At 49.9% G+C, this 25838-nt stretch overlaps 1 protein-coding gene across 1 annotated transcript in view; it reads left to right on the forward strand.

The window, feature by feature from the left end:
* Positions 1–25838, forward strand: part of LOC115464322 (potassium channel subfamily T member 2-like) — a 197227-nt gene that overhangs the window by 57976 nt on the left and 113413 nt on the right. Inside the window, exons 9-11 of the mRNA XM_030194710.1 lie at positions 1400–1494; positions 1895–2075; positions 4262–4426. Coding sequence (XP_030050570.1) covers positions 1400–1494; positions 1895–2075; positions 4262–4426 — 441 coding nt within the window. The remainder of the gene's footprint in view (positions 1–1399; positions 1495–1894; positions 2076–4261; positions 4427–25838) is intronic.

Raw genomic sequence — 25838 nt, forward strand, 5'->3', positions numbered from 1 at the left:
TGTCTGCCAGAGGGGTAAGGGGGTGACTGAAAGCTGCTTGGGAATGGACCGATCCAACGTAAATCCCCACACCCAGCAACACAGCATAACCAATGACCGTACTGGACAGTATACAATCTTCATTCCCCTCGACCCTCATGGTACCTGACACACACCTGCCTCAATCGACCACAACATAACCTTGTATTTGTTATCCACCGACTGGCAAATGCCTGTACGGTACTATGTAAGCCACATTGAGCCTGCAAATAGGTGGGAAAATGTGGGGTACAAATGTTAACAAATAAATAAATAAATATGATGTATCTCTGGCTACAGTCTGTGCGACTGAGGGCTATTCCTGCACGATGCTTATCCAGCATGTGAGGTCATGATGGGAGGAAGAGTTAAACACCACGCTATCTGCACTGGCAAAGTTCTCCTCATGATACCAGCCTTTCTTGGCAGCTCCATGCCACTGCCAGTGCCAGGCCTAGGCAGAGCAGCTCAGTGAGAGGCTAGCTCTGGACTGCGTAGGGTCTTTTTACCTCCTCCTCCCTTTCAGACACTGCACTGCCTGAGAATCCTGAATCCAGCAGCACCCACAAGTTTCCTGCTCTCATCAGGGCTTCAGCGTCAAAGAATCCTGCCCAAACTATTCCAAGAGGTGGCAGGAAGGAATAATCAGAGGGCTGAGGTCTGGGGGAGGGGGCATGATATTCCCTGTTTGAAGTAAAGCATCCCCCCCCCTCAGTAACCCCCAATCCTAATTTTTATATGGGATGACCACTGTTTCAGTGTGTGTGTGTCCATATGTTCAGCAGCACTGTCCCGGGCTAGAGGACACCTTTCCCTGCGGATTATAGACAGGAGGCTGGGCGTTTTTCCCAGGTCTGGGCATCCATCCGCTTCTCCTTCAGCAGCCTCCCTTGTGTCTGAGGGTCTGCCAGGAAGCTCTTTCCAGCCTTCTGCTGAGTTTATCTGAAAATTAACATTTCCCCAGCCTTCTTAGCATTATGTGAGTGCTGCCTGTGATGGGGATGGGAGATGGTGGTGTACTGGGGGTGGGGGGGGGGAGCTAGTGGTACCCAGGCGTAGACACACCTGCTCTGCATGGCTACAAATAATTCCCATTTTCAGAGCATTGTAGTAGGAAACAAATTAGGCAGAGAACAGATGGACCTTATGGTCTTTATATGTCATCAAGCTCTAGGTTTCTGTGTTACTGCAGAGTGAAAGAAGACTGCAAAGGTCAGTCTGTGTTCTAATACCAATAGCACTTCTCTCTTGTAAGCTGAATTAATTTCACAAAATCTTTTTTCTTTGTTGGGGGATTAAGAGGAAATCTAAGCTATGATGAATGTACTTGACCCCCCCTAACTGGCAGGTATTAATGACCACACTATTGTCTCCTTTCCAGAACGATCTTCACCGGGCCATCCAACGGACTCACTCGGCTATGTTCAACCAGGTCCTCATTCTCATCTGCACATTGCTTTGCTTGATGTTCACCTGGTGAGTCGCCCCTCTGCATTTCAGACCTCATAGGACCCTGCACCCCAGAGGTGGCTGCATGTCTAATAGCCACAGTCAAGTCTAAATGTGACTTCACGAGTCGGGGATGTGCAGGTCTGTGGGCATCACGGTTGCTTTGCTTTCTGTTAATGAGCCATCACAATTTTGTCAGATCACCCGGCTTATTCCTAATTTTCAGAGGAGGGGAGGGGGATGCGAATGTGTGACGGTTCAGCGATCGTTTTGTGCCAAACCAGACCCAGCTCAGGTTTTAGAGTTTGCAGAGGGTGCAGATGAAAGCAGGCTTGAAATCTGGGAGTGGGGAAGTATCAGGCGGGGGGGGGGGGGGGGGATGTTAATATCAGAGAGAGATTTCCACTGTCTCATCTCTTTCTTGCAGTATCTGTGGGATCCAGCACCTGGAGAGGGCCGGCAATAATCTGACCCTTTTTGACTCTCTGTACTTCTGTATTGTCACCTTTTCCACGGTCGGCTTCGGCGATGTCACGCCCAAGATCTGGCCGTCCCAACTACTGGTGGTCATCATGATCTGTGTGGCGCTGATTGTCTTACCTATCCAGGTACAGTCATTCCTCATCCCTAAACTTCCTGACACCTGCATAAATCTGCACATCTCAATCCCCTGAGCCCGAATCTAAATTTCAGAATTTCTTTCGCCCAAAGTCATCTGTGGCTTCCGGAGGAAAAGGGCACAGGTTTCACAGGCCACATCTCGTGGCAGTACTCCCTTTAATCCTGCCACTGGGAAGCAAGTTATTGCTCCCACCCTGATGCTGGAAACATTCCCAGAATGCAGCAAACAGCACATGGGAAGCAGGAGGTTCCCTGGAATCCTTCTTCCACATAGGAGCTCCCCCGCTTCCTGGTGTGCCTCCCTCCTGGCGATTCTGACAAGTGCCGGAGCTGCTGCCATTAGTCTAAAGCTGCCAACTGGATCCAGATTCGGACAGGGTTGATCCAGTCCTGGGTTTACCCACATTGCATGCAGGGGCTTGTAGTTCTGATTTCCCCATTGCGTTCCCTAAGAAAAGCAAGACTACAAGACCCAGCATGCACTGGGGACCTGCAAATCTGGATCCAGTAGGCAGCCTCACATTAAGTCTAAAATTTCCAATTCTGGGATTTGGACTTCAGCATCTCTTGCATGCCTAGCCTTGTGTATTAAGGACATACTCAGCAGTCCTGAAATCAGACTCTACTTTTCCAGGAGGTAGGTGGGGTGGGCAACCACTTGCATATCTTGGACATGCATATGGGGAGCCAGGGAAGACAGTCCCCTACAGCTACAGGGGAGAGCGTCCTCCGGGCAGACCATACAGAGATGTGTCCAGCTGATCCGGGGTTTAGGGGTCACTGTATGTAGAAATCTCTTCAGCAGATCTGGGGTGAAGGAGGCATTGTATATAGCAGGGGTGTAGTCAGACCTCAAGGTGGGAGGGGACCAGAGCCCAAGGTGGGGAGCACATTTAGGTTGCGCCCCCCCCCCTGCCGCCGCCCCCCTCCCTGCCACTGCTGTACATCTTGGCTGGCAGGGGTCCCCAACCCTCAACCAGCTGAAGACTTCATCCAGTGCTGGTCTCTGGCACCACTGCATTGCCTACCCTGCTTTCTCTTCCTCTCACATCCAGCACACTCCTTTTCGTGAAACTCAGTTAAAAGGAGCATGCCTAACGTGAGGGGAAGAGAAAGCAGGGGAGCAATGCGGTAGTGCCGGAGACCAACGCTGGACGAAGTCTTCAGCTGTCGGGGGTTGGGGACCCCTGCCAGCCAACTAGGGGTCCAGAGCAAATTTGGGAGGCCCAGGCCCCATCTAGCTACACCACTGGTATATAGAGATCTCTTCTCACTGGTGGCTTCTGTTACTTACTGGGGTCATGTCACAAGGCTTTTTGGTAGTCACTGTACAGAAACACTCTCACCTATATGCAGTGTATTTTTTTCTAGCAAAAAAGGCGCTGGTACTTAAACGCTAAGCCACCCTTCAGGGCGGGGTGATCACTGAGGGACCCACCCCACAATAGCCAGGCCCCATGTAACCAGTCATAGGATATATGACAAGGCATAATTGTTGTGTAGCGTATGACCGCTTTCATTAAAACTTGGGGTCCATGGGTCAATTTTAGCAGACAATGGAAAAGGTGCCTGTACTCAGTACTCCCAAGCACCGCCTCAAAAAAGCCCTGTCTTTATATCTGTCTTAGCCAGTGGCGTAGCTAGGTGGGGACCACAGGGGCCTGGGCCCCTGTTTGGCTGGTGGGGGTCCCCAACCCCTGCCAGCTGAAGACTTCGTCCAGCGCTGGTCTGCGGTGGCACCACTACATTGCCTTTTAGTGAAATAGTTTCACTAAAAGGAGCGTGCCGGACGTGAGGGGAAGAGAGAGCAGGGCAGGCGATGCGGCAGCGCCGGAGACCAGCGCTGGATGACGTCTTCAGCTGGCGGGGGTTGGGGACCGCCAGCCAAAGTATTTGCAGCGGCAGAGGTTGGGGATCCCCACCTTGGGCTCTGGCCCCCTCCCACCTCGAGGTCTGGCTACGCCCCTGGTCTTGGCTACACTGTAAGCTCTGCAAATGAGGGAGAGAATGATTCTAATGAGTGGCAACAGGTGGGCAGTGCCCGATCCCAGGCTGCCACCTGTCACTTCCAAATGACGACTGTCACACAGCTGCAAACTCTTGTGTCTAGTAGCAGTAGCACTGTTCTGTAGCACTATGGAGGGTCTCACCTTTCTGCCCTGCTGACTTTCAGTTTGAGCAGTTGGCATTCCTGTGGATGGAACGGCAGAAGTCCGGAGGTAACTACAGCCGCTATCGGGCACAGACAGAGAAGCATGTGGTCCTGTGTGTCAGCTTGCTGAAGATCGACCTGCTTATGGACTTCCTGAACGAGTTCTATGCCCACCCCCGGCTGCAGGTGAGTCAGTGGGTGCCCGCCACTCTGGGAGCAGGGCAAACTGGTTTACCCAATGTCTATTCTGGTTAAAAAATCGTTCAGCAATCCTGTGCAAGGGGAAGACCATACAGAGGCTGCTGAGCGAATACCTGGGCAAAGGAGATACCTTTCATTCAAGCAGAATTTCAGAGACCAGCTGGGATTGAGGGAGGCAGTTCCAGCCTCGCCTCTGTTCTCATCTATGAAGTCAAAGGGAGAACTTAATTTGTTGGTGGAAGAGATGAATAAACTCAAGGTCTTTTTTTTTTTTTAAACCAGCTAAGAGATGTTCATCTGGCCCCAGGCCCCATGAGTTAGGACCTTGAACATCCAGATTCCAGTTCACCATTGCTGGGGTTGGGTCTGGGCAGGCCATGATAATGGTGCAGTTGGATTTGGGGAAGAAAGAGAGATTGCCATGTGGAAAGAGAGAAAAGTTGCCCAGTTCCAGACTGGAGTCGTTTGAATGTACAGTAAGTACGGGAGGTGGACATGGGATTTGTAGTGCCTGATCCTCCCCATGGAAATCAGTGTTCTCAGTCCCATAATACACCAGGATGGGGTGCTCAGAAATCCAAGACTATTCCAAAATCTCCAACCTGGAACTTGGCATCTATTGACATGTAAAGAGAAAGAAGCTCCCTTCTCCTGCTACAGCCTGGATTCTGGGACGCACCAGTGGCGTACTGAGGGCGGGGTGGTGGAGTCAGTCTGTCCCCCCCCCCCTCCCCCCCCCCCCCCCCCCCCCCCCCGATGCATGCTGCAGGATGGGTGCAGGGAGCAGCTGTGTGGCTGTCGGCTCTGCCAATTCCCTGCTCCCTCTGCTGTTACTTCCTGTTCTGGGCAGAGGGAGCAGGGAACCTGCGGAGCCAACAGCCGCATGATTGCTCCCAGCAGATAAGAAGAATGCACATAGGGAAGGGGAAATGGGACTTGATATACCGCCTTTCTGTGGTTTTTGCAAATACATTCAAAGCGGTTTACATAGTATATACAGGTACTTATTTGCAGTGCTTTTTTTGTGCCGGTACACGCTGGTACCGACCTTCTGTGCAGGACGTCAGACTCACAGAAACAGAAGCCTGCGCGGCTGCGTTGCTGATCTGCAAGGGTAGGCTTCTACATAGAATGTTGCTAGTGGAATAGCAACATTCCATGTAGAATCTCAAATAGTAGTAACAGAATCTCAATAGTAGCATTCCATGTAGAATCTCCAATAGGGAAGGGGAAATGGGACTTGATGTACTGCCTTTCTGAGGTTTTTTGCAACTACATTCAAAGTGGTTTACATAGTATATTCAGGTACTTATTTTGTACCAGGGGCAATGGTGGGTTAAGTGACTTGGCCAGAGTCACAAGGAGCTGCAGTGGGAATTGAACTCAGTTCCCCAGGATCAAAGTCCACTGCACTAACCGCTAGGCCCCTCCTCCGGGTGCAGCATCCCCTGGTGATGCGCCGGGGGATGCTGCACCCGGAGGAGGGGGTGCGCAGCCACAAACCACCCTGGGTGGCAGCCAACCAAGGAACGCCACTGGGTGCTAAGCACTTAGCTCTGTGCATCAGTTTAGGCAGTATAGCAAATGCCATACATATATCTTTAAGCCGTACTTCTTATATACCTGCTTTCCATGGGTAGCTGTATAAGTTTAGGACTTTATGGAATGTCGCCATTAATTTACCATTAGGAAAAATTGTTATACAAAATCGTGTAAAGCAGAGGGTTTGCCAGAAGGAAACAACAGAGCAGACGATCCGCAGACTCTAAGATGGCAGTAGAAAAAAAGCAGATCAGAACCTGGAATATTTTCTTCAAACCTTTATTTTTCGTGGAGTCTAAAATCTAAACCAAACAAGCTCTGCACTGGCTGTGTTTCGCTCACGCAAGGGCTGCGTCAGGAGGCAACTTGCCTAACAACAAATAAAACAAACCCATGTTTGTAAATGACAATATATTGAAAAAAGTGATTACAATAAGTGCAAGGGGGCCACCAGAAGCCAGGGTCATGCTGCTTTTTCCTATGAAAAATGGTCAAAGAGCTGCTGGTGGCTTACAAGTAAAACTTATTTAGTGATATGGGTTCAAATTAGAGAGTTGCACGGGGACAGAAATCTTACCCATCCCCGTCCGTCCCTGCTGGAATCTTACCCGTCCCCACCCATCCCCACTGGAATCTTACCCATCCCCACCCATCCCCGCAAAAATTTATACCATCCCAACCCGTCCCCACCCGTCCCCGCAAGAATTTAATCCATTCCCACCCATCCCCATAAGAATTTAACCCATCCCCACCCATCCCCGTAAGAATTTAATAGTACATAAAAGAAAGTTCCAGTCAGCTCCCTCAGTCTCTCTCTGGATTTGAGCCACAGCACTGTAGGAAAGGAAGGAACGGAAGTTGGAACTTGGAACACTCTGGTGCGCACATGTAAGATTTGTCTCTGATTCACTGGCAGTGTGTGCTAAGAGGCCGCCACATGCTCGCACCAGTAGATCAGGTGACATCTGATTCTCATGCCTGTGTCAGAGCTGAGGTCTGTGCACCAGCCTGGGAGCAAAGAGGATTAATAGTAACATAGTAAGTGACAGCAAATAGACCTGAACGGTCCATCCACTCTGCCCAATAGTCACACTCATGATCAATTCATCATTAAATCGAGTGTGATATTATATACTTGATTATGGTCTTTCTTTCGTGTTTCTGGAACAAAGACCACAGAAGTCTATCTGGCCCCATCCTTATGTTCCATCTGCTGGAGTTGCCATCGAAGCCCACTCCAGCCTATTCATGTTCTCATTTGTGGGACACAGACCGTAAAAGTCTGTCCAGCACTGTCCTCATGTTCCAGCCACTGAAGGTGCTATCTAAGCCCTTCCCAGCCCATCCTACACCAGATTGCCATGTATGAGACACAGACCATACAAGTCTGCCAGGTATCAGCTCTAGTTCATCACAGCCAGAGTCGCCATCTAAGTGTCACTTGACATATCCACACACATGCAGCCATTTAAGGTTAGCTTTTATATAACTTCCATTTTCTAATTAGAGATCCTCTGTGTTCATCCCACGCCTTTTTGAATTCCGTCATCATTTGTGACTCTACCACCTCCTTAATGGAAGACTTTCCACATTTATGCTGTTAAAGCAAGGAAGAAGAGGAGGAGACAGCACTCAAATAAATTGGTATTCGGTAGATGAGAGGCTGGTGCAGGTGCAGCTTACACTTCCACGGGAAGCCCACAGAACTGGTTCCATCCCCGCGGGAACCCCGCAGGAACTGCCTCCGTCCCCGCGGGAACCCCGCAGGAACTGCCTCCGTCCCCGCGGGAACCCCGCAGAACTGCTTCCATCCCCGCGGGAACCCCGCAGGAACTGCCTCCGTCCCCGCGGGAATCCCACGGGTTCCGCGGGATTCCCGCGGGGACGGAAGCCGTGCAGCTCTCTAGTTCAAATCCCACACTTTAGTTCAAAGACATTGTTATTACTAAAATGTAGAGCCATAAGTATCAAAATATAAATATATTTGCCAAACTATGTACATAAAAATTCATTATTGATAAACATAAAAACTAAACACAAACACAGCTAACTCATATCAGATATTACAGGGCATGGGGGTGGGGTGGGACATGAGGTGGGTACTGCAAGGGGGGGGGGCACAGAGCAGGGCAGTTGTCAGGTTTTTGTCTGTCAAAACGTTGGCAGCAGGAGGTGCGTTCATAAGACACTATCTCTCCTGCTGCCGCGGGACAAGTCTTGCGATACCAGCAGCAAAATTGCACAAGCGAGACTGGTCCTGCAGCACCAGGAGAAGTTTTATTAAGGCAGTCTTTCTTCTATGTTTGTGCAGCGCTGCGTATGCCTTGTAGCGCTATAGAAATGCTAAATAGTAGTAGTAGTAGTAGGTGGTTTGTTGATGAGGCCTCAGCTGCAGAGCTTTGGTGAGCCATGGGTGGATCCAGAGGGCAGTGGGTGAGGTTGGGTGGGTCTGGGGGAAGTGTTTTGAAACCTTGGGCCCCCTTGGTAGCTCTGTTATTTGCTAAACATATTGTGGCAAAACATGTAAAACCGTCTTGCCAATAAAGTTATATGGCCAAGTCTTCTTTCACTGTTTATCTGCTGTTCTTCTCCCCATTGGCATCTGCAGGCATGAAGTGCCCTTATCCTTGGTTATAGCAGCCCCCTCCTCCCCCTGGAGCCCATCAGTCAGACATAGCCAGCAAATAGGCTACAAAACAGCTCACTCTCTTTCTCCTGCATCCCCACTGGTCAGATATTCCAGCCCATAGGCTACAGCAAGGAGGCTGGATAAAGAACTGGAGCCGGCAGGCGTGTGCTTGGCCCATTATCTGGGCTGAAGCCAGTAGATGGAGTTTGTCACCCTATCAATTACATTGTTTTGAGTGTACCAAGATGGCGGCAGATGTATTAGAGAGAACGAAAACCTCCTTGAGTGGGCCAGCTTCAGCTCTGTGACATCACTCTGCCTCCTATTCTTTCTCCAACCTCCTTGGGCTGGAGCACTGGGATATAGAAACACTTCCATCCTGTCTTGTTTTTGTTGCCCTGCTTTATGCCTCCAAGGAAGGCTTGAGATGCCCTGCCCTCAGTGATTACCCAGTCTGATTAACAGTTAATCTGTCAATGTTAGCTTTGTAGGGGTGTCAAACTGCAGTCCTGGAAGGTCACAAACTAGCCAGGTTTTCAGGATATCCCTAATGATTATAGGGGATCTATTTGTATGCATAAATATATTATGCATATTCAGTAAGGCTATCCTGAAAATCTGACTTGCTTGCCGCCCTCCGGTATTGCAGTTTGACACCCTTGGAACCAAGCTCCTCATAACAGAGCTTCCGAGATACCCAGATCCAGGAGGGAAATTTTGGGCCAGTCCTGGATTTCTGACCCTATCCTGGTGCATTATGGGACCTGCAGCACTCAACTGGTAGGATCAGGCACTACAAATACCACTTGACAGCACTGTCCTAAGGGCAGGAAGTGGGCAATGCATTTTCTCTCCTTGCTATCCTGAGGCTAAACGTCCAGCTCCTCCATCTTAGAGAGTTGCACGGGGACAGAAATCTTACCCATCCCCGTCCGTCCCTGCTGGAATCTTACCCGTCCCCACCCATCCCCACTGGAATCTTACCCATCCCCACCCATCCCCGCAAAAATTTATACCATCCCAACCCGTCCCCACCCGTCCCCGCAAGAATTTAATCCATTCCCACCCATCCCCATAAGAATTTAACCCATCCCCACCCATCCCCGTAAGAATTTAATAGTACATAAAAGAAAGTTCCAGTCAGCTCCCTCAGTCTCTCTCTGGATTTGAGCCACAGCACTGTAGGAAAGGAAGGAACGGAAGTTGGAACTTGGAACACTCTGGTGCGCACATGTAAGATTTGTCTCTGATTCACTGGCAGTGTGTGCTAAGAGGCCGCCACATGCTCGCACCAGTAGATCAGGTGACATCTGATTCTCATGCCTGTGTCAGAGCTGAGGTCTGTGCACCAGCCTGGGAGCAAAGAGGATTAATAGTAACATAGTAAGTGACAGCAAATAGACCTGAACGGTCCATCCACTCTGCCCAATAGTCACACTCATGATCAATTCATCATTAAATCGAGTGTGATATTATATACTTGATTATGGTCTTTCTTTCGTGTTTCTGGAACAAAGACCACAGAAGTCTATCTGGCCCCATCCTTATGTTCCATCTGCTGGAGTTGCCATCGAAGCCCACTCCAGCCTATTCATGTTCTCATTTGTGGGACACAGACCGTAAAAGTCTGTCCAGCACTGTCCTCATGTTCCAGCCACTGAAGGTGCTATCTAAGCCCTTCCCAGCCCATCCTACACCAGATTGCCATGTATGAGACACAGACCATACAAGTCTGCCAGGTATCAGCTCTAGTTCATCACAGCCAGAGTCGCCATCTAAGTGTCACTTGACATATCCACACACATGCAGCCATTTAAGGTTAGCTTTTATATAACTTCCATTTTCTAATTAGAGATCCTCTGTGTTCATCCCACGCCTTTTTGAATTCCGTCATCATTTGTGACTCTACCACCTCCTTAATGGAAGACTTTCCACATTTATGCTGTTAAAGCAAGGAAGAAGAGGAGGAGACAGCACTCAAATAAATTGGTATTCGGTAGATGAGAGGCTGGTGCAGGTGCAGCTTACACTTCCACGGGAAGCCCACAGAACTGGTTCCATCCCCGCGGGAACCCCGCAGGAACTGCCTCCGTCCCCGCGGGAACCCCGCAGGAACTGCCTCCGTCCCCGCGGGAACCCCGCAGAACTGCTTCCATCCCCGCGGGAACCCCGCAGGAACTGCCTCCGTCCCCGCGGGAATCCCACGGGTTCCGCGGGATTCCCGCGGGGACGGAAGCCGTGCAGCTCTCTACTCCATCTGTCTGCAGCTGAAATCTTCTATCTATTCTAGAGAGTTGCACGGGGACAGAAATCTTACCCATCCCCGTCCGTCCCTGCTGGAATCTTACCCGTCCCCACCCATCCCCACTGGAATCTTACCCATCCCCACCCATCCCCGCAAAAATTTATACCATCCCAACCCGTCCCCACCCGTCCCCGCAAGAATTTAATCCATTCCCACCCATCCCCATAAGAATTTAACCCATCCCCACCCATCCCCGTAAGAATTTAATAGTACATAAAAGAAAGTTCCAGTCAGCTCCCTCAGTCTCTCTCTGGATTTGAGCCACAGCACTGTAGGAAAGGAAGGAACGGAAGTTGGAACTTGGAACACTCTGGTGCGCACATGTAAGATTTGTCTCTGATTCACTGGCAGTGTGTGCTAAGAGGCCGCCACATGCTCGCACCAGTAGATCAGGTGACATCTGATTCTCATGCCTGTGTCAGAGCTGAGGTCTGTGCACCAGCCTGGGAGCAAAGAGGATTAATAGTAACATAGTAAGTGACAGCAAATAGACCTGAACGGTCCATCCACTCTGCCCAATAGTCACACTCATGATCAATTCATCATTAAATCGAGTGTGATATTATATACTTGATTATGGTCTTTCTTTCGTGTTTCTGGAACAAAGACCACAGAAGTCTATCTGGCCCCATCCTTATGTTCCATCTGCTGGAGTTGCCATCGAAGCCCACTCCAGCCTATTCATGTTCTCATTTGTGGGACACAGACCGTAAAAGTCTGTCCAGCACTGTCCTCATGTTCCAGCCACTGAAGGTGCTATCTAAGCCCTTCCCAGCCCATCCTACACCAGATTGCCATGTATGAGACACAGACCATACAAGTCTGCCAGGTATCAGCTCTAGTTCATCACAGCCAGAGTCGCCATCTAAGTGTCACTTGACATATCCACACACATGCAGCCATTTAAGGTTAGCTTTTATATAACTTCCATTTTCTAATTAGAGATCCTCTGTGTTCATCCCACGCCTTTTTGAATTCCGTCATCATTTGTGACTCTACCACCTCCTTAATGGAAGACTTTCCACATTTATGCTGTTAAAGCAAGGAAGAAGAGGAGGAGACAGCACTCAAATAAATTGGTATTCGGTAGATGAGAGGCTGGTGCAGGTGCAGCTTACACTTCCACGGGAAGCCCACAGAACTGGTTCCATCCCCGCGGGAACCCCGCAGGAACTGCCTCCGTCCCCGCGGGAACCCCGCAGGAACTGCCTCCGTCCCCGCGGGAACCCCGCAGAACTGCTTCCATCCCCGCGGGAACCCCGCAGGAACTGCCTCCGTCCCCGCGGGAATCCCACGGGTTCCGCGGGATTCCCGCGGGGACGGAAGCCGTGCAGCTCTCTAGTTCAAATCCCACACTTTAGTTCAAAGACATTGTTATTACTAAAATGTAGAGCCATAAGTATCAAATATAAATATATTTGCCAAACTATGTACATAAAAATTCATTATTGATAAACATAAAAACTAAACACAAACACAGCTAACTCATATCAGATATTACAGGGCATGGGGGTGGGGTGGGACATGAGGTGGGTACTGCAAGGGGGGGGGGCACAGAGCAGGGCAGTTGTCAGGTTTTTGTCTGTCAAAACGTTGGCAGCAGGAGGTGCGTTCATAAGACACTATCTCTCCTGCTGCCGCGGGACAAGTCTTGCGATACCAGCAGCAAAATTGCACAAGCGAGACTGGTCCTGCAGCACCAGGAGAAGTTTTATTAAGGCAGTCTTTCTTCTATGTTTGTGCAGCGCTGCGTATGCCTTGTAGCGCTATAGAAATGCTAAATAGTAGTAGTAGTAGTAGGTGGTTTGTTGATGAGGCCTCAGCTGCAGAGCTTTGGTGAGCCATGGGTGGATCCAGAGGGCAGTGGGTGAGGTTGGGTGGGTCTGGGGGAAGTGTTTTGAAACCTTGGGCCCCCTTGGTAGCTCTGTTATTTGCTAAACATATTGTGGCAAAACATGTAAAACCGTCTTGCCAATAAAGTTATATGGCCAAGTCTTCTTTCACTGTTTATCTGCTGTTCTTCTCCCCATTGGCATCTGCAGGCATGAAGTGCCCTTATCCTTGGTTATAGCAGCCCCCTCCTCCCCCTGGAGCCCATCAGTCAGACATAGCCAGCAAATAGGCTACAAAACAGCTCACTCTCTTTCTCCTGCATCCCCACTGGTCAGATATTCCAGCCCATAGGCTACAGCAAGGAGGCTGGATAAAGAACTGGAGCCGGCAGGCGTGTGCTTGGCCCATTATCTGGGCTGAAGCCAGTAGATGGAGTTTGTCACCCTATCAATTACATTGTTTTGAGTGTACCAAGATGGCGGCAGATGTATTAGAGAGAACGAAAACCTCCTTGAGTGGGCCAGCTTCAGCTCTGTGACATCACTCTGCCTCCTATTCTTTCTCCAACCTCCTTGGGCTGGAGCACTGGGATATAGAAACACTTCCATCCTGTCTTGTTTTTGTTGCCCTGCTTTATGCCTCCAAGGAAGGCTTGAGATGCCCTGCCCTCAGTGATTACCCAGTCTGATTAACAGTTAATCTGTCAATGTTAGCTTTGTAGGGGTGTCAAACTGCAGTCCTGGAAGGTCACAAACTAGCCAGGTTTTCAGGATATCCCTAATGATTATAGGGGATCTATTTGTATGCATAAATATATTATGCATATTCAGTAAGGCTATCCTGAAAATCTGACTTGCTTGCCGCCCTCCGGTATTGCAGTTTGACACCCTTGGAACCAAGCTCCTCATAACAGAGCTTCCGAGATACCCAGATCCAGGAGGGAAATTTTGGGCCAGTCCTGGATTTCTGACCCTATCCTGGTGCATTATGGGACCTGCAGCACTCAACTGGTAGGATCAGGCACTACAAATACCACTTGACAGCACTGTCCTAAGGGCAGGAAGTGGGCAATGCATTTTCTCTCCTTGCTATCCTGAGGCTAAACGTCCAGCTCCTCCATCTTAGAGAGTTGCACGGGGACAGAAATCTTACCCATCCCCGTCCGTCCCTGCTGGAATCTTACCCGTCCCCACCCATCCCCACTGGAATCTTACCCATCCCCACCCATCCCCGCAAAAATTTATACCATCCCAACCCGTCCCCACCCGTCCCCGCAAGAATTTAATCCATTCCCACCCATCCCCATAAGAATTTAACCCATCCCCACCCATCCCCGTAAGAATTTAATAGTACATAAAAGAAAGTTCCAGTCAGCTCCCTCAGTCTCTCTCTGGATTTGAGCCACAGCACTGTAGGAAAGGAAGGAACGGAAGTTGGAACTTGGAACACTCTGGTGCGCACATGTAAGATTTGTCTCTGATTCACTGGCAGTGTGTGCTAAGAGGCCGCCACATGCTCGCACCAGTAGATCAGGTGACATCTGATTCTCATGCCTGTGTCAGAGCTGAGGTCTGTGCACCAGCCTGGGAGCAAAGAGGATTAATAGTAACATAGTAAGTGACAGCAAATAGACCTGAACGGTCCATCCACTCTGCCCAATAGTCACACTCATGATCAATTCATCATTAAATCGAGTGTGATATTATATACTTGATTATGGTCTTTCTTTCGTGTTTCTGGAACAAAGACCACAGAAGTCTATCTGGCCCCATCCTTATGTTCCATCTGCTGGAGTTGCCATCGAAGCCCACTCCAGCCTATTCATGTTCTCATTTGTGGGACACAGACCGTAAAAGTCTGTCCAGCACTGTCCTCATGTTCCAGCCACTGAAGGTGCTATCTAAGCCCTTCCCAGCCCATCCTACACCAGATTGCCATGTATGAGACACAGACCATACAAGTCTGCCAGGTATCAGCTCTAGTTCATCACAGCCAGAGTCGCCATCTAAGTGTCACTTGACATATCCACACACATGCAGCCATTTAAGGTTAGCTTTTATATAACTTCCATTTTCTAATTAGAGATCCTCTGTGTTCATCCCACGCCTTTTGAATTCCGTCATCATTTGTGACTCTACCACCTCCTTAATGGAAGACTTTCCACATTTATGCTGTTAAAGCAAGGAAGAAGAGGAGGAGACAGCACTCAAATAAATTGGTATTCGGTAGATGAGAGGCTGGTGCAGGTGCAGCTTACACTTCCACGGGAAGCCCACAGAACTGGTTCCATCCCCGCGGGAACCCCGCAGGAACTGCCTCCGTCCCCGCGGGAACCCCGCAGGAACTGCCTCCGTCCCCGCGGGAACCCCGCAGAACTGCTTCCATCCCCGCGGGAACCCCGCAGGAACTGCCTCCGTCCCCGCGGGAATCCCACGGGTTCCGCGGGATTCCCGCGGGGACGGAAGCCGTGCAGCTCTCTACTCCATCTGTCTGCAGCTGAAATCTTCTATCTATTCTAGAGAGTTGCACGGGGACAGAAATCTTACCCATCCCCGTCCGTCCCTGCTGGAATCTTACCCGTCCCCACCCATCCCCACTGGAATCTTACCCATCCCCACCCATCCCCGCAAAAATTTATACCATCCCAACCCGTCCCCACCCGTCCCCGCAAGAATTTAATCCATTCCCACCCATCCCCATAAGAATTTAACCCATCCCCACCCATCCCCGTAAGAATTTAATAGTACATAAAAGAAAGTTCCAGTCAGCTCCCTCAGTCTCTCTCTGGATTTGAGCCACAGCACTGTAGGAAAGGAAGGAACGGAAGTTGGAACTTGGAACACTCTGGTGCGCACATGTAAGATTTGTCTCTGATTCACTGGCAGTGTGTGCTAAGAGGCCGCCACATGCTCGCACCAGTAGATCAGGTGACATCTGATTCTCATGCCTGTGTCAGAGCTGAGGTCTGTGCACCAGCCTGGGAGCAAAGAGGATTAATAGTAACATAGTAAGTGACAGCAAATAGACCTGAACGGTCCATCCACTCTGCCCAATAGTCACACTCATGATCAATTCATCATTAAATCGAGTGTGATATTATATACTTGATTATGGTCTTTCTTTCGTGTTTCTGGAACAAAGACCACAGAAGTCTATCTGGCCCCATCCTTATGTTCCATCTGCTGGAGTTGCCATCGAAGCCCACTCCAGCCTATTCATGTTCTCATTTGTGGGACACAGACCGTAAAAGTCTGTCCAGCACTGTCCTCATGTTCCAGCCACTGAAGGTGCTATCTAAGCCCTTCCCAGCCCATCCTACACCAGATTGCCATGTATGAGACACAGACCATACAAGTCTGCCAGGTATCAGCTCTAGTTCATCACAGCCAGAGTCGCCATCTAAGTGTCACTTGACATATCCACACACATGCAGCCATTTAAGGTTAGCTTTTATATAACTTCCATTTTCTAATTAGAGATCCTCTGTGTTCATCCCACGCCTTTTTGAATTCCGTCATCATTTGTGACTCTACCACCTCCTTAATGGAAGACTTTCCACATTTATGCTGTTAAAGCAAGGAAGAAGAGGAGGAGACAGCACTCAAATAAATTGGTATTCGGTAGATGAGAGGCTGGTGCAGGTGCAGCTTACACTTCCACGGGAAGCCCACAGAACTGGTTCCATCCCCGCGGGAACCCCGCAGGAACTGCCTCCGTCCCCGCGGGAACCCCGCAGGAACTGCCTCCGTCCCCGCGGGAACCCCGCAGAACTGCTTCCATCCCCGCGGGAACCCCGCAGGAACTGCCTCCGTCCCCGCGGGAATCCCACGGGTTCCGCGGGATTCCCGCGGGGACGGAAGCCGTGCAGCTCTCTAATCTATTCAGAATTTGGGACTGGGATTCCAGCTAATGAGTTTGACTGGGCAGCACAGGTCTGAAAAGTGGGTTCAGGAATGAAGTAGAGATCAGGATACTGGGGAGGGTTTTATGTGAGAGGGGAACATTAAAGAGACTTTTCCATTAAACCAGGAGAAATTGTACAGTACCAGGGGGTGGAATATAAGCTCAGGAGGTTTGGAAACTTTCCCTTAAAGCCTGTCTTGTTAGAGGTTACATCTTATACTCTCTAACCTCAGGAGGTTTAGGACTGTTTCTCTTGTACCCTGCATCAAGACAGTCTCCCTTACACTGTAATCTCAGGAGGTTAAGGACAGTCTCCTTCACACCCTCTACTATGCACTGAACTGTTTTCCTGGGTCAGTCTGTGCCTTTATTTTCTCATTATCTGCCCTGTATCAGTCACCTACAAACCAACATTTAGACATTTAACACACCAGGTTTAGGGAGCTGAGGTTGGGCTGTTTAAGGCTGGTGTGAGGGTGGCCAATCCTCTGCCCTTATTATCTTAATTTGATGGAAGGATGATACGGATTGAAAGAACTGGCTTGGCTGTGTATAATGGATTTTTGGGGGGATGTGAAGGGTGGAAGCTGGAGTTGTGGAGGTAGCTGCATCTGTCAGTTGGTTGTCTATAGATATTTGTATATAACCATTGTTAAGAGAGACTGTGGTGTCTGGAAAGTTGACTTTTTCTGTCAATATTGAAATTTGATGGTAAGATGATACGTACTGAAAGAACTATAAAATTGATTGTCTTTTCTCCCTCAATTCAAATCATAAAAATGTCATCAATATTCTGGAAGTATTTTAGGGATTTAGTCTGATGGGGACGGAGGCTGGGAGTAGCAGTTCTGCTATGAAAAGTTTGCATATTCTGGTGCCATCCTGATGTCCACAGCAGTGCCCATGATTTGCAGATAGGTATCGTTATTAAAACGGAAATAATTGTGAATTACAATACATTTGATTCATTTTGTAATAGTTTCTGGTGTGTTTTGGTGGTCCAGGATGAATGTTTTTAGGAATTTATCACATGCAGCTGTGTCATCTGCATGGGGAATGTTGCTGTATAGTGATTCTACATCCGTTATGACCATAAGAGTATCTGGGGGTATCTGGTCCTATGAGAATTCTTCTGTGAAGGGCTAGAAAAGGCAGGAAGGAGCTGTATGGGGAAGAGAGGCTGCTTGATGGAGACAGGTTGAGACTGAAGATGTAGGGAGAATAGAGGGGGTGAGGAAGCAGCTGTAAAAGCCTAGAAGAAACAGAAAGGAATGGTAAGGGGGAGAAGGGTTGGGTGCTTGGGACAGGCACTGAGAGGGGAGCTGTGGGGACAGGAATATAGGGGGTTAGGGAGGGGTAAAAAGAATGGAAAGGGGTTATTAGATGGGAGAGAATGTTGCAGTGAAGAGCTGGAAGTGTCTGTAAGCTATATCAGGTTTATGAATAAAGAATGAAAAAGGTTCATCTGGGATGCCTCATCCCTTTACACTGTCTCTGTTTCCTCTCACTTTTGTCCTGTGAGTCACAGGAGCCTGATATAATCCATTTGTCCAGCAACCCCAACACCTGTCTGTAGCTGAAATCTCCTATCTGCTAAGGGTGTGTCCGATTCTCCAGTACATGGATCTCATCGCAGGATCAGTCCTGGAGAAAATGGGAACCTCTCTAGGCTGTGATTCCTTTAGATGCCCCATGAAAAGCTGGCGCTGAACTGGGGCCTCACCAGCCTTTTCTTCTGAATACATTGAACAGAAAGACAGGAGACACTGGCTCTGTACTGGGAGGACAGACACTGGAGAAGATCAGGGGCTTGTGACAGGGCTGCACCTTAGTCAAATCACTTGGCAGGATTAAAGTGATTAGTTATTGTCTACTGAAACTCTGATTAAAGAAAACATTATTTGCTGGAAAATGTAATTCAGTACAATTTTAGTAATTGTTTAAAATATTTAAATTAGAGTAGTACTTGGGATTTGAACTCCTGATTATCTACACTTCAGTAGGTGGATTTTGATTCTGAGCCACCAACAGCTCTGGAGAATTGCTCCGACTCCAGGTAATCTTTGACCCTTGAGAGTCCCCTTGTAGTGACATACAATCCAGGGCTGGAACAATGGAGAAGCATCAGAAAAGATCTACAGTCACTGAATTACTGAGGCGCTGATTCTCACTCGGCGCTATACCGACCAGCGCCAGCCTCGTACAGCATGAACCGGACTGAAAAATAGCTCCCCAATGCTCAACAGTAATGGCACATAAACTATACCGAAAGTAAGGGGGATGAACGTGCCTGGCACATGCGCACGAGTTTCGCTGTAAGCGCACTTCTTGTCAAACACCCAAAAGTGACGCACACCTCAGCATCATTCTTCTGTGCCTTTAAAAATAAGTTTTCTTGCACTTGAAAGGCTTATATTCACTTTCATTTTTGCTCGGGCTCGCACACATTTGTTTCTCACTACCGGCGCTTCCAAGACGGCTTCCTTCTGCTTCCAAATCAAAATCCGGAAGATTTTAACCAGAAAATCATGGGAAATCCTCTCTTCAAACATCCCAATACCAGCTCCAAGCTGGCAGTAGGTTTCTAGCGGTAAGGGAAAGGTTTGTTTTTGCACTGTTCTCTGAGCATTGGGAGGAAATAGCGAATGACTTCATTAACATTTGTCTACATTTGCATACGATTTGCAGCCATCTTTGGTGTGCAAGTTATTTCCTGCGTTGTCCTTTGAACATTCTGCACAAATTAACACTGGCGTTAGGTTCAGAGAATTGGCCCCTGAAAGAGATATTCCCAGTTCCACCTTTGGTGGCCTTACAACATCCATCTAATCTGAAACAAAAATAAGTGAAAAGCACATTCCCAATAAAAGCTCAAAAAGAAGAGAATGGCACACCTCCCTGCAATGAGGAGTGGCCTAGTGGTTAGGGTGGTGGACTTTGGTTCTGGGGAACTGAGTTCAATTCTCACTTCAGGCACAGGCAGCTCCTTGTGACTCTGGGCAAGTCACTTAACCCTACATTGCCCATGTAAGCCACATTGAGCCTGCCATGTGTGGGAAAGTGCGGGGTACAAATGTGATACATAAATTTCATACTTTAGGTCCCATAATTCTGAACATGGGATGCCCTCCTGTGGAAGGTGGTGAAAACAGTAACAGAATTCAAACATGAGTGCGATAATCACAAAGGAGTCCTGCTTAGAAGGAATGGAATCGTAGCGGAGATTGGGTGGCAACGCTGGTAATTGGGAAGTGAAACCGGTGCTGGGTAGACTTCTACGGTCTACGCCCTGATTGTGACTGAATAGATAGGGATGGGCTGGAGTGTAAATTTTAAGGGGCTTCGATGCTAGCTTCAGAACTTAGTACGGTCTGTGCCCTGACAATGGCAAGGACAAATCAAACTCGGGTATAAAGTATCGCATACCATGTAAAATGAGTTTATCTTGTTGGATAGACTGGATGGACCATTCAGATCTTCATCTGCCGTCATTTACTACATTACTCTTTGGGGGTCTACATGGAATGTTGCTACTAACTGGGATTCCAGAATCTTCAAAACTTTTAGTACAAGAAGAGTGCTGGACAGACTTCTCAGTCTGTGCCCTGAGAATGGCAAGGACAAATCAAACTCCGGTATAAAGTATCACACATTATGTAAGTGGAGTGGAGGAGTGGTTAGGGTGGTGGACTCTGGTCCTGAGGAACTGAGTTCAATTCCCACTTCAGGCACAGGCAGCTCCTTGTGACTCTGGGCAAGTCACTTAACCCTCCATTGCCGCATTGAGCCTGCCATGAGTGGGAAAGCACGGGGTACAAATGTAACAAAAAATATATATATATATATACCAAGCCACAAACTGTGTCAACACATATCACAGGGCTCCACAGTCACTCACATGGTACATGGTAAAATATTAAGTGTAAGGGGATCCTACACATGCTCATCCTCAAATGTGGTATGAGCCAGGAGCTGGGACCCGCTCGACCCCATCAACCCCCCCCCCCCCCCCACCTTCACCAAGTCCCCTGTAAAATGGTATAACATAGGCCACAGCTTATTTTATTAAACAATTCAACTCCAATATACTTAAATCACCAGCACTTCGCCCCGAGCTACACATGTCCAAGTTCAATGCCAATTATGCCCCCCCACCTTGTCCACCGTTCGCCATGTCAGCAAAATGGCCATCCTCCAGGCTCCGCCTTGGCAGCAAGAACCCTTTGCCATTTGGACCTCCACACATCACCCGGGTCACCCGACCCGCTATTCAAGGCCTGGCTCGGCCCCACTGTGAGCCATGCCTCCTGTAGCTCGGGTTTGCTGTGTTCTTTTGGCTGCTGCGACTGCTCTTGCTTTTCCTGAAAAACACAAACACAACAGAATCCATTCTTCCCCCCCCCCCCCCCCCCCGCTCCCCCATGAGGACGGGAGGGTGGGCAAACACCTCCGCGGTTCTCGAGTGCTTCTCTCTTCGACACTCCTTCCTCCTTGTACTCTTCCCTTGCTCCTACCCCCTACCCCCCCACCAATCAGCAGCCTCAAGCCTCAGCCTTTTATGAATCCCCCAATCACAAACCAGCATTTTTCTCCTCTATCCCCGTGTTCTGCTCCGCCCCCCTCCCCCCAACTTCCTGCCGCCTCAAGGCTTGCTCTCCCTGGGCCCGACCCACGCTTAAATGGCCCCCATCGAGACTAGCTCTCGGGGCCGCCATTCCGTGCAAAAAATGTGAAGAAGGATGCTATGTTGGAGAGAGACAGGCCAAATGCTTAAAACTAGGTTCTGTTTACATGGGCACCACATCAAACACCAGAGTGCTAACCAGCATTTTGGCAGACCAGAGCACTGCATGAATGACTTTACAGTAAGAATACTAAAAGGAAATTTCAAAACCATCCAGGAATAAAAAACTGTTGAAGTTAAAATGATGAAATATTTTGACATCCACCAGACAGGACTTAACAAAGACCTGGGTTTTCACAATATTCAACCATAAAGTTATACTGCTTTTGTAATCCTCTGATCACCTTCCGTCCCCTCCCCTCCCCACCCCCCCCACCCCCCCCACTCTCTCTCTCTCTCTTTTCTTTCCCCATGAGACTGTCAATGGTATGCTTTTGTGTCACATATATATTCTGATATATCATTTGCTCATTTCAATATATCTGATCTGAAGAAGGTTCTGCCTTCAAAAGCTAATCAAACTATGTATTAAGTTATTCCAATACAAAAAGGTAAAATTAGGTTTCATACCTGATAATTTTCTTTCCATTAATCATAGCTGATCAATCCATAGACTGGTGGGTTGTGTCCATCTACCAGCAGATGGAGATAGAGAGCAAACTTTTGCCTCCCTATATGTGGTCATGTGCTGCCGGAAACTCCTCAGTATGTCGATATCAAAGCTCCATCCGCAGGACTCAGCACTTAGAGAATTACACCCACGAAGGGACACTCTGCCCAGCTCACCACCGCCGAAACGGGGGAGGGGAATTAACCCAGCTCATCCCCACACAAGTGGGGGAGGGGAATTAGCCCAGCTCATCCCCACACAAGTGGGGGAGGGGAATCCGTCCAGCTCATCCCCGCGGAGCGGGGGAGGGACACCACACCCGCCGATGCGGGAGGATCTGGCTTATCCTGCAACCGCGGGAGGAGCTGACTGACCCTAACACCGCCGAAGCGGGAGGGGTACAAAGCTGCCCTACAACCGCCCGAAGCGGGAGGGAGCGCCGGCAGAATTTTTGTCTCAATCCAGCCCCGTAAAACGGAGGGGAGAGGAATGCAGCAGCTCACTGTAACACAAACTCGTCTCAACTCTTGAAGAATCCAAGTGAAAAACTTGAACACGAAGTCCTCCTGAAGTAACTGAAGACTAAACTTGAACCTGAAATGCAACCAGAATAAAAACAGTACAGATATCTGGGAGGGGCTATGGATTGATCAGCTATGATTAATGGAAAGAAAATTATCAGGTATGAAACCTAATTTTACCTTCCATTTCATCATGCTGATCAATCCATAGACTGGTGGGATGTACCGAAGCAGTACTCACCCAGGGCGGGACATTGAAATCCCTGACCTCAACACTGAAGCTCCAAACCGGGCCTCCGCCCGAGCAGCCACAGTCAAGCGGTAAGGCTTGGAGAATGTATGGGCCGATGCCCAAGTTGCCGCCTTGCATATCTCTTCCAAGGAGACGGACCCGGCCTCTGCCAACGAGGCCGCCTGAGCTCTAGTGGAGTGAGCCTTCAGCTGGATAGGCGGCACCTTCCCCGCGGCCACAAAAGCCGCTGCAATGTCTTCCTTGACCCATCTTGCCACTGTAGGTTTAGCAGCCTGCAGACCCTTACGAGGACCTGCACACAGGACAAACAGATGATCCGATTTCCGGAAATCATTGGTCACTTCCAAGTATCTGATCTCACATCCAGATATTTAAGAGCTGCTGATTCACATGGAAGCGAGAAGCAATCCTGGGCAGGAAGGAAGGCACTGTGCGAATAGACACTCCTGCCTCAGTGACCTGCAGAAAGGGCTCTCGACATGAGAGTGCCTGGAGCTCGGAAACTCTTCTGGCTGAAGTGATAGCCACCAAAAAGACTGCTTTCCACGTAAGGTCTTTCAGAGATGCCCTCAACAAGGGTTCAAAAGGCGGCTTCTGCAATGCTCTTAGCACCAGGTTGAAATTGCACGCAGGCACCACTGAGTGCAGAGGAGAGCGCAGGTGCTTAACTCCCTTGAGAAAACGCACCACATCTGGCTGCGAAGCCAGGGAAGCACCCTTCAGGCGGCCCCTGAAACAAGCCAGAGCCGCTACCTGGACTTTAAGGGAACTGAGCGACAGGCCTTTCTCCAGACCTTCTTGCAGGAACGCCAGCACTGAAGAAATTGGAGCAGTGAATGGAGAAAATGAGCCTGCTTCACCACGCTGCAAAGGTACGCCAAACCCTGGCGGAAGCAGTAAAAGTAGAGCGCTTCCTCGCTCTCAGCATAGTGGCGATGACCTTGTCTGAGAAGACCTTCTTCCTCAGACGCTGCTGCTCAAAAGCCAGGCCGTAAGACCAAAGGGGGAGGCCTCCATCACCACGGGACCCTTATGCAACAGGCCCTGCTCCACTGGCAGCCGCAGAGGATGGTCCACTGAGAGCCTGATCAAGTCCGCATACCAGGGACATCTGGGCCAGACTGGACCCACCAGGATTATCCGGCCTGGATGCTTTGCCACCTGGTCTAGCACCCTGCCCAACCTGGGCCAGGGCGGGAACACATAGAGAAGCTCTTGTGCCGGCCCCTGTTGAAGAAGAGCATCTAGTCCCAGGGAGCGAGGGTCCCGTCCTCTGCTGAAAAAGCGCGGCACTTGGCAATTGGCCGATGACGCCATCAGGTCTAGGCTCGGCTGGCCCCAGCGCTTCGAGATGCCCAAGAACGCCTGAGCAAATAGCTGCCACTCTCCGGGCTCCAAGGTATGGCGACTGAGAAAGTCCGCCTTGACATTCATGACTCCGACAAAGAGAGCTGCTGACAGCTGTGCCAGGTTCACTTCCGCCCACTGGCATAGATTCATGGCCTCCTTGGCCAGAGGGGCGCTCTTGGTACCTCCCTGGCGGTTGACATAGGCCACAGCCGTGGCATTGTCCGACCGGACCCGTACTGGCTTCAACGCCAGTACTGGGATGAACTCCAACAGCACCAACCGAATGGCTCTGAGTTCCAGGAGGTTGATAGACCACTTTGCCTCTGCAGGAGACCAGAGCCCCTACGCTGTCCTTCCCAAGCAGTGGGCTCCCCAGCCCATCAAAGAGGCGTCTGTCGTGACGACAATCCACTCCGTGGTCACCAGAGGCATTCCCGCAGACAACTTGTCTGTCTGCGTCCACCAGCTCAGCGCCTTGCGCACTGCTGGGTCCAAGGGAAGGCGCACAGCATAATCCTCCGACATCGGAGTCCAGCGCAGCAGCAGAGATTATTGTAGTGGTCTCATATGAGCCCTGACCCAGGGCACTACATCCATCGTGGCCGTCATAGAGCCCAACAGCTGCACATAGTCCCAAGCCCGAATAGGAGAGGCTACTAGGAACTAGTCCACCTGAGCCTGAATTGACAATCCGATTGTCTGGCAGGAACACTCTGCCCACTTGGGTGTCTCGGGCGCAGCTGGCTTTTCTCCCAGTTGATGATCCACCTCAGGGAGCTCAAAAGAGCAACCACCCGGTTCACAGCTTTGCCGCACTCTGCATAAGAGGGGGCTTGGATCAACCAGTCGTCCAGATAAGGATGGACTTGAACTCCTTCCTTCCTCAGGAAGGCCGCGAGGACCACCATTACTTTGGAGAAGGTCCGCGGAGCAGTAGCCAACCCAAACGGGAGGGCTCTGAACTGGAAGTGTCGGCCCAGTACTGCAACACGCAGAAAGCGTTGATGAGGACGCCAGATGGGAATATGCAAGTACGCTTCCTTGATGACCAAGGATGCCAAGAACTCTCCTGCCTTCACTGCCGCTATAACAGAGCGGAGGGTCTCCATGCGAAAGTGCCCAACTTTCAAGGCCCAATGGACCCCTTGAGGTCGAGGATAGGCCGTACAGAACCTCCTTTCTTTGGAATCACAAAGAAAATGGAGTAACGTCCCTTGCCAAGCTGATTTTCTGGCACCGGAACGACCGCCCCCAGGCGGATCAGATTGTCCAAGGTCTGCTGCACTGCCACAGCTTTGACCGGAGACTTGCAGGGAGAGAGTACAAACCCGTCTTTCAAGGGTCGGCAGAACTCTAGCTTGTAGCCGTCTCTGATGACTTCCAGCACCCAAGCGTCTGAAGTTATTGTGGTCCAATCGCCCATAAACGAGGACAGCCGTCCTCCAATCTGCACTGGGGCGTGGACCAAGGCCCCGTCATTGGGTACGAGACCCTGGGGGAGGACCGGAGGGAGCACCTCCGGGACGGCAGTCTCTGCGAAAGGAATGCTGCTTGGGGGAGAAGTTCCTCTTGAAGGAAGAGGGGGCAGAGGAGCCCGACCTGCCCGGGCGGTACCGACGGACTTCCTGAAACCGTCCTCTGGAGGTACCAGGGCGAGTACTAGCCCGAGCCCTGACCTCTGGTAACTTCTTGCCCTTAGACGTGCCGAGATCGGTCACGATCTTGTCCAGCTCGACCCCAAAGAGCAGCTTGCCTTTAAAAGGCAAT

The sequence above is a fragment of the Microcaecilia unicolor genome, chromosome 3, assembly GCF_901765095.1.
Source record: "Microcaecilia unicolor chromosome 3, aMicUni1.1, whole genome shotgun sequence".
Lineage (NCBI taxonomy): Eukaryota > Metazoa > Chordata > Amphibia > Gymnophiona > Siphonopidae > Microcaecilia > Microcaecilia unicolor.